Source organism: Tachypleus tridentatus, chromosome 8, assembly GCF_004210375.1.
Source record: "Tachypleus tridentatus isolate NWPU-2018 chromosome 8, ASM421037v1, whole genome shotgun sequence".
In the NCBI taxonomy this organism is placed as follows: Eukaryota; Metazoa; Arthropoda; class Merostomata; order Xiphosura; family Limulidae; genus Tachypleus; species Tachypleus tridentatus.
In genome coordinates this window covers 81698701-81708397 of record NC_134832.1, presented here as the reverse complement: position 1 = coordinate 81708397, position 9697 = coordinate 81698701, and the positions used below count along the sequence as shown (strand labels likewise).

General features: G+C 30.2%; 1 protein-coding gene across 8 annotated transcripts in view; it reads right to left on the bottom strand.

Annotated features, from left to right (window-relative positions):
- Positions 1–4121: 4121 nt before the first annotated feature.
- LOC143222789 (transcriptional enhancer factor TEF-1-like) overlaps positions 4122–9697 on the bottom strand; it is a 132488-nt gene continuing 126912 nt past the window's right edge. For all 8 annotated transcript variants that reach the window (XM_076449767.1, XM_076449768.1, XM_076449772.1 and 5 more), the window contains one exon: positions 4122–8923. In XM_076449767.1, the coding sequence (XP_076305882.1) occupies positions 8810–8923 (114 nt within the window). In that variant the 3' untranslated portion in view covers positions 4122–8809. The remainder of the gene's footprint in view (positions 8924–9697) is intronic.

The window sequence follows — 9697 nt, the reverse complement described above, 5'->3', positions numbered from 1 at the left end:
AGTAATTTAACAACAAAAGGAACAAGCAAATAAATGTACTAAAACACATATCTGACACAAAATTACGTTACTTGTTTTAGCAAGAGCAGACCAAAAATGTTTCTTTTTTCCTACTACTGTGTAAGCTAATACATAGAGTTTCGATACGTGTTTAATTTTTCAAGTCGGCGCTTTGACTATGACAATATACTAACTAGGATAAATAATATAAATAAAACAACAAATAACTACATCAACGTTTCCATATGCATAATAATTTTAGTTATAGATGTGTAATAAAATTAAAGAAAAAAATTATAAAGTAGGAATGGGAATACCAAAATGTACAGAAACAAGGTAGGAATACCTTACAACACTTGATGGTCTTTGACGTAGAGCAATTTCAAAGTGTATGCAACATCATTTCGTCCATTCCTACTTCACGTACATGTGTAAGTTGGTAATTGTTCAAGCAAAGTTTCTCTGTTGTAAACTTTGTTTCCGCAACCAAGCGCAAATATAGGTTTGTAATCAATTTACGTGACCCTAACAAAATGCATGACATAATAAGGGATGTATTTGATTGATGTCAGAAGTGAGACAGGAAGCTCCAATAGTCATACTTTGCTTATGAGAAACATTATAGTTATGTGACTGGGAATAGATAGGCCTAAATAGTGTCAAAACCTCTGATTTTTGAAAATTAGAAATTTCCTAAGTATCTAGAAAGGATTAACTACTTGTAAAACTCAGATCAAGACTAAAATTTGATCGAAGTTCAAAATAAAATGCGAAGTAGGATTGGGCTGAACGACGGTATACCTACCTTAAAGTTGCAACGTGTCAAAGACCACCATGTATTGTAATGTTAGCCCAACAATTCCTACCTTGTTTCCTTATTTTTTGGTGCTCCAATTCTTACTACTTCTTTATTTAATTTTTTTAAACACTTGTCTCATACTTTTTGTGTTTTTTGTTTGTGCTAAGTTTGGAGAATGACTAGGCTCTTGGCCTGTTTTTCTCGCAGCTTTTCTAAGAGATATCTCGACGTTTCCTGGTTTTTGCTGTTATCTTTGCTATACTTTACCTGTCATATAGCTAGGGATCAGCCTTTTATTTTGCTGGATTAATGGCTAAAACTTGTTTCGGATATTTAGCATTAGAGTTTCTAACCTTATCTCTGATTCTCTCAATAATGCTCTTGTCGCTGGGACAAAGACTTTTCAGAGTTATTAGCATAGTTAGTTTGGAAACAATACAAAGCTAAATTATGAAACTTATTGTGTTTGTTTTCAGTCTAAAGTGCTCGATCAAAGCTATGCTAGACTTCGGCAGTGGTAACGTTAGTCCTCAGGTAGGCGACTCACTTCTCAGGCAGCAAATGCTCTGATAGAATTGCTTTGTCCAACACCTCGAATCAAATCTACAGAACTAGAATCTTAGTTTCAAAGGTTAAATTAGATCTAGAGAAATAACTTACTCTACGTTTTCGATCTAGTTGATACAGCTGCCAGCTGACCACGTATCTCCTAAGTATAAACAATTATGCAACCTGGGTGCACATTATATAAGGACGTGTTGTTAACTAGCAGCTCACGTACGTACTTGTAATCACAGAGCATGGCTGCTAGCGTATTATTAGCTCATTAAGAGAGAGATGATATTACTGGATAAGACTAGAAGGAAGGCAACTAGTCATCACCACCCACCGACAACTCTAAGGGCTACTCTTTTACCAACGAATAGTGGGATTGATCGTAACATTATAAGCCCCCACGGTTGAAAGGGCAAACATTTTTAGTGTCGGGAAACAAAGTCATCTATCTAACAATATTTAATCTATTTTTAGTCTGAATGTTTAAAAACCATACCGTAAAATGTTACGTCATAGTAAGTATCAGATTTTACGAAATTACTATGTATATAATTTGATTTACTTTGTTCGTTTTACTTTTTTAAAGAAAGGTAAAAAAATATCATTAACTTAAACTTTTTGTCAGAATTTATAAGAAGATAAAACCGTAACTAATAACGACTATTTTTACGAAATGAAAATGTTTAACGAGGTTAAATTGTAAACTATTTAGTTTTTCCACCTGAAGTGGTTGTAACACAATTTTCGATGCAGCGAAATATCTTTTGTTAAAACCAGCTTTAGAAAGTATAAACACTAATAAACTTATCAGTGTGTTTTCGTTTTAATCCTCTTTTGTAATTAGATCGGTTTTAGTGCATACAAATTCCACACTTGCAAACCTGTGTTAAAGCAAAAACCTTGATCAAACCAAGTTTAGGCAATATATATATATTTAATACTAACAAATGTACAAAGCAGTAACGGCTTTAAAAATCAACGATATAAATGGGTACGTGTGTCTCTCTTTCCTCTATTTTGATTCGACGCACTCGGATTATTTGTCCGACGCGAGCTTGCCTGTGCTACACACAGTACTAAACGTAACTTTCATTTGACATCGATTTTACATATTTTGCTACCAATCTCACTTAGTTGAGCTCTCACTCACAGTTTTAATTAAAACAATTAAATTGAAACGGCTTCCAAGTTTGAATCGTTTGTTCACTTGCTTGTTCATTTAAATTTGATTTTTATAGGTGAGAAGCTGAATTATCTTACTGTATTTTATAGAAACTAGATACTTCAAACGTGTTTTGCGATTTATTGTGCTTGAAAGATAAAAACTGTTTACTTTGTTTATCTCTGCGTTCAGTCTTTTCTGTTGCTAAACTCATCTAAAAGTTAAGAAATTCAACTTTTCTCCCCCAAAATATTTTTGTCAAAAACCTCTTGTTATTCTAGAAGGTAAATCAGTATACTTTGGAATACCAATCAGAAGGTAGGAAAAAGAAAAATTTGATATTGTGACAATATGATTTATTTTTGCATAATTCTCCGTTTTTCTCTGTATTTCCCTAAACTTGTGCATTATTAAGTTGAAGGTATCATAATGCTATAAATGTACTTTCCTTAACTATGGAGTTCCTGCTGCTGGTGTGGCAAGTCATAATTCACTCAAAGTTCAATTTAGATACTGTAAATTGTAACAATCATATGCTATATCCTTTATAATTTTCACCAAAATCGTATAAAACTGATTTTTAACATCCCATCCTTGCCACCAAAGCACCTATGTTAAATATTTTGAACAACATGAAGGTTTATAATTACTTTTAAAACCAATGAATTACATTCCAAGTTTAACATAACAACTCCTATAAAAGTTGGGTGATGATTACAGTTTCAAATTTAAATTAATATCAATTTATTAAACGAGTATTTTAGTTATAGAAGGATGTAGCAAATGTTGGGGCTATAACCTTTTTACAACTTACAGAATGAATACACCTTTATCATGCTATTTTTTTCAACTTTTAGTACAAGCTACTGTATTTAAACGTTTCATCTGAACAAGATATACTAACTGTTCCAAGGCAGTGATTCATGGTCAGAATATACATATATGTATGTTTCTGTATATCATCACTAAAACAGATAAGTCACAAATTGTGCACAGAACATATGGACATTGGAAACTTAGAGTTCCCTTTTTGAAATTTTGAGAAGTTATGGCTGACTTTGATATTAAAATTTATTATTATAGCTCCAAGCAAAGTTGTCCAGACTTTATCATAAGTTGCATCAAATAGAAAATCCAGTCTTAAAGAAATAATAAATGGTGTGTAGTTTTCTAGAACAGATGACAATCTACTTACCATTTTTTTGTTGAGTTTATAATTTTTTTTGAAAGAGTGTATTTGTGTGTTTTTTTATAGCAAAGCCACGTCAAGCTATCTGCTGTGTCCACGGGCTTGGAACCGAATCCCTGATTTTAGCATTGAAAATCCATAGACTTACACTGTCCCAGTGAGAGACTGTTTGAAAGCAAAACAAGTCTTGTCTCATACTGATGCTAATCAAATTCTGAGAATCTAGTATTTTGCATATTCAGTATTTACCTAGTTGTTTCAGTTTTATCTTAAAATACCAAAATAATAATTCAAGTCAAGAAATCAACAACCTCAAATAATATCTCAAACATTACTTGCCTTAAGATGAAGTTTGTAGTAATATATAACAGTGAAATGAAATAACATTAGAAAAACAATAATGACAAAAAAAGTCATAAAAATTCAAATCAGATGTTTATTGTGCATTATGAAGAACAAACAAAGAAGGTTTTTGAAATAAATGGTCACACAGAATCTTTTATTTAACTAAACATATAAATGAAATTAAATTTCAGATACAACCAGGAAAGCTGCCATTGTCATAAAAACTAACTGATTACATCACAAAATTGAATATTTTATATGACAACTTACAAATTATTATTTTCTTCACATCTATAATTACATTACCAAACAACAAGATTTAGAGCACAGCTCTTTTCTAAAATTTTCATAGATAAAGAAAAACCTATAATTCTCTTCTTATAATTAATTCTTTCCAATGATAAAAAGCATTCTTTATAATGCTTATAATACATAAAGGAAAATACCTTTCACAAAAGGTGCAGTTAGAGAAATGGCTGCCCCTCCCCTTTTCATTTAAGAAAAATGCATATTTACAGTATTTTTGTGTATAACCTTTTTCCTTTTAAAACATAACAAGTAATCAATAACCACTGAAAAATAACCATTATATTTTGTTTCATTTTGCTATCAAAATCTTATTCTTCAGATCTGCAAATATCCAAGCATGTTGTCTCACTTTAGATAATAATTAGATTAAAAGATTTTAGAATTTCCTCAAAACAGTACCAAAATATTTTCATATTCTAAAAATCTTACTAGAAATTTTTATCAATTTGTTTATGTTATAAATATGTTAATAATTATATTTGATAAGATTTTTATACTCAGAAGTATGAAGACTGCATACTCAAAATGATTCATGATTTCAAAATAAAAACAAACAATTTTTTTTTATATTTTTATGTGGGAGAAAAAATCAAGAATTTGATAACATGTTTACTAGTTACTCTTAATGAAGATTTAGGTACTACAAACTACACAAAGCTTATTCTAGTTGTAATTTATCAGTATATTTTACTGGCTTTAACAGTGCAATTACAAGTAAATTCATCATGTATTAACTCAATGTTGCTACTAATACTGTACATACCCATGTATAATATTTACAAAACAGAGTCTGTTCAATACATGTTTTAAGAGTTTAGTAAAGAGCATTAATGAATAAGGTGATAGCTGCCAATGATGATAGGGCCTTATTAAATTCTTTCAATGTCTTGACAGTTTTAAAGTTCCTTCCAAATAATTAAATATTTGCAAAAAACTTTACAACTATTGTAAACACAAGGTTATTAGACTACAGTAACTATATTACAACTACATGATATTTTGAACATTTGGTTCTAATGCACATGGCAACCAAATAATGTTATTTTACAAGAAGATTTTATGGCAAAGAAAATATCAATTATGTAAATATTAGTAACTGGAAATCTAGCAAGAAAATGGTACAAAACATCAGCTTATTTTCATCCCTTAACCTACTTTTAGCTTCTCAAACAAAATAATTGTGATCATACAAGGACATCTACACATATAATTTTAAAAGAACCCAACAACGTTTTTATTCTAAATAGCTTTATACAAAATATATCAAAACCTTCTATGAAACTTGTTTATAGCAGAAACATTGGTGAAGCAACAAAAAATATCCAATTTTGCTGTAGACTTGGTTTATGTTACTTTCAGACACGTAAATAGATAATAAATGTTTTAGTGTAACATGAACTCAAGCCCTCATTTGAATAAAATTTTAAGATTATAAACAATAATTCATGAGGAGTTTATGCTACGTATATTTATCAGAACTAGTATTCAAATTCAGCTACTCATCTCTCTTAACAAATATAATGAAAATACCTGGAGTGCCATGTTCTTTTGTAGTTAAAAACAGAACCAAGACATAAAAAGTGCAGGCACTTGATATGTGGCAATTCAGAAAACCACTTTATCAAATCAATAAGCTGACTTATTAAGTAAATAATGTTATCAATAGTAAAATCCAACACTTTTTTTTTATACTGAAAACTAAACCTTATGGGTAATAGTTTAAACCTTTGTACTCATGATTTTAAACTGAAATAACATATGGTAAAAGTATTTCACTGAAAGATCCTAGCATTACATTTTTGTTTTAGAATAAAACATGAAAAAAAGTAATTTCCTGAGCCTATCATGCAAAATAAATTAATACTGCTTAAGCACAAGACAACAAAAAGTAATTTAATTCTGCAAAAACTTTAACTGAATCTTGAGATCACACCTTTGATTTTATTCTTTAAGCCTCTGAATGCTGATTCACTGTATAAAGTACAGTCTGCTTCCAGCAGTTGAATGAGTGTGCTGTATACAGTGTACAGCTTGCACAAATTCTGCATGTATTTAAAACAGCCATGGCCAAGAGTTAAAGACACTCTCCATCATTTTATTCTTAAACACTTTCTTCACAGTAAAATGACAATTACAAAACACATTTACCAACAGACATTTTTATGTAATTGTAAATAAATCTGAGAACGTGATTCATTATTTGATGTTATTTTGATTTAAGCTATTTTAACTAAAGGATAAAGTTTTATTCTATACAAGTGACCTCACTGGAAACAGATTTTCATTCTAAAAATTAACAGTTTCCCATACCATTATGAGAAGAAATCTTATAAAGTTTACTGCAAATGATATTTCTGACACCTAAAAGATAAATGTAAGCACTTTAAATTACAGGCACTAGCAAAATTTACATGATAATTACCTATTATTTGTCTTTTCACAATGTTATTCATGAAAGAACTCAAGAAATTATCAGAAATATTTTGATTAAAATTAGTAAGTGACTAACAATTGAATATTCTTATTTTACTTAACTGAAGGTCTTGCATATAGCATAAGAGATCATATGGATTTAGCTAATCATGCAATTAAACTATGTAACAAAATTTTTACTTTTTCTTGTTCCTTGGCAGAAAGTGTTATTTTCCCAATTGCTTATGCCTGAAGTAAATGGAAAAGACCTATTTTTCTCTTCAAACTTTGCTTTTGTGACCAGGGAGCTTATAACAAAACATAACGCGAGATATATTTGGGGCTTGACACGTGAAAGTGATTAACATTACAGTCACAAATCTTGAAAAACTACTCACTTCTAAACATTTTTGTATAACTTTAGTATAAATACATGTAAATCTTGATTCATATGTTGTTTTATTCAGACCTTATGTAAGTGAAAATGTACAAATTTTCCCATTTTTAGACAGAAAATGGACAATGAAATTTAGAAATTAACCTAAGTCACAAAAGCAAAGTTTGAAGGGAATACAACATAAACAATTAAGAAATAACATGTACTATCCAGGAGCAAAATTTGTGTTACATAATGTTATGACTTGCTGCTGATGGAACACAAAACAGGTTAATGTGCTGTAGACAGGTTTGTTGGCAATTTCCACAATATTCCAGAAATAGACAATTTGTTCATATCAAACTGTTGTTATTTATAATTACTTAACAGATTGCTTTTACTTGTTTAGTTAAATAAACAGTTCATACACTTCAGTCTCAACAGATTTGCCATGAGAAAGGCAGATTATAAAACATAAAAAGCTACAGATATCTCATTTTCAAAATATGATGTATTATACTGATTTAAGTATTGAACATTTTAAAGAACAAGACAGATACAGAAGACAAACATCATGTCACAATTCTTATACAATGTTTGATTTTATGCAACAATTCCACTTACACCCATGATTATGAAAGACAAATTAATATAAAACAATATTTGTATAAGCTTTTCTACATTATGTTACCTCTTTCTTCTAGTTTGAGAAAGTACCATAAGCAAAATTTACAATTAGTGTTGTGATAAAATAAGGATCATGGCACACACTAAACTTACTGAAAACCATTACTGATCTAGCATTAAACTATTCACAGCATTTTTATTGTAAGAAAAACAAAACAAATCTAAAACTAAGACTCATGGTTTATATCTTTAATGTTAGGTTACTGTTTTGAATTGTGTTATTAAAAGGACTACTAACAGAATCTCATACGTATTGTTTGATATATATATTGAACAGAACTTAGCAGAACCGATTCATAACAACCCACTAGTGATAGTATCTTTATGAAACAAATCTAATAAGTGGGACAAGTAACACTGCAGTTGTGACTGAAGAGGACTGCAGAAGTACAAAATATAGGAGAAGAAACTGGGTGACACACTAATAAAGTTTTTTATTCAGAATTTCTGTTTATGACTTGAGAAAACAAAAGCACAACCTACCCTACCGTACATCTACCATGCAACAAGATACACAACACTAACAGGTCTGATATCTTATAACAGAGTATAAAATATAACGTGATAAGCACGCAAAATATAAAAAAAACAATGCAGGAAAGAAAAAAAAACAAGTTAACAATGTGATCACATAGGATTACGTCATGTTTTCTTTCTCATTCAAGTATACAAAGTTGTGCTTTAAAGCACACAGTTTCTTCAGCTTCACAAATCAAACATACTTCAATCTAACTTGTTTCTGTCCTACAAAGCCAGATGAAGATTATTAGTCATGCTAACAAGTAGACACTTCTGGTTGGATATGTAAAAATAAATCTTCTACTTCAAGTGGACATATTTTATCTAATGAAAACAACTATACAAGGTGTAACTGCAGCCATCTTACAAGAGTAGGCACTGTCAGGAGATTAAGATGGACAAGAATGACACTTTATGTGATGATGGACAGAATGATGCAGTGCTCCAAGTAAACTCTCAGTCTTTCACCAGCCTATAGATGTGATGCTGAGCACCATGTTCACTTGTAGACACTTCAAAAACATAAGCAATACACAACAGGGTTTCCTGGGTTTCTCTATTAGTCACCACCTGTTAATTTTATAAGTTAAAATACTGATTATTGAAAAAAATACATTTCATGAGAAGAAGTTATAACTCTTCAATAAAAAATCATCCCTAAAATTATAGGCCTATTAGTCTTACATCATTTATGGCAAAAGGTTTTTAAAGTGTGATAAAAAAGATGTTTTACAAAGCCACACAACAAAGTTTAAATTTTGTTAAGTAGTTAATATCTAGGAGAAAATATTGTCTTAATACACTTTTGAAATTCTTTGAAAAGGCTATTCCCTAAGTACATGAGAATAAAGTTGTAGATTTGAGTATTTGGATTTTAACAAAGCATTCAACAAGATGCCACATTGAAGGTTTATTAAAAATTATCTCTGTAATTGTGTGGAATAGACTGACTCTCATTTGATAGAAAATTGGTTAGATGAAATAAATCAGAACGTTGCTATGAATGGAATTTAGTAAAACTAGATTGTCATAAATGGAGCATCTCAGTATTTTAGAACTTTGCTCTATGTGATTTACATCAATGATATAGTGCAGGGGTTGGAAACTTATTTTTCATAGTGGCCACTACAACTGTGGTTAATAAAAACAATGCTGACCACACTATTCAAAAAAATTGAAAGATGTTAGTATAATCAAAATAATTGCATTTCAACTAATCTTCAACGTGAAAATTGATGGGGGTTTTCATCAACAAGTTTTATGAAAATTGGCTTAATATCTATGCTAAATGAGCATCTTAGCTCTGCCTCTAAATTTATGTCAGTAAGCTGAGATTCTTATCTA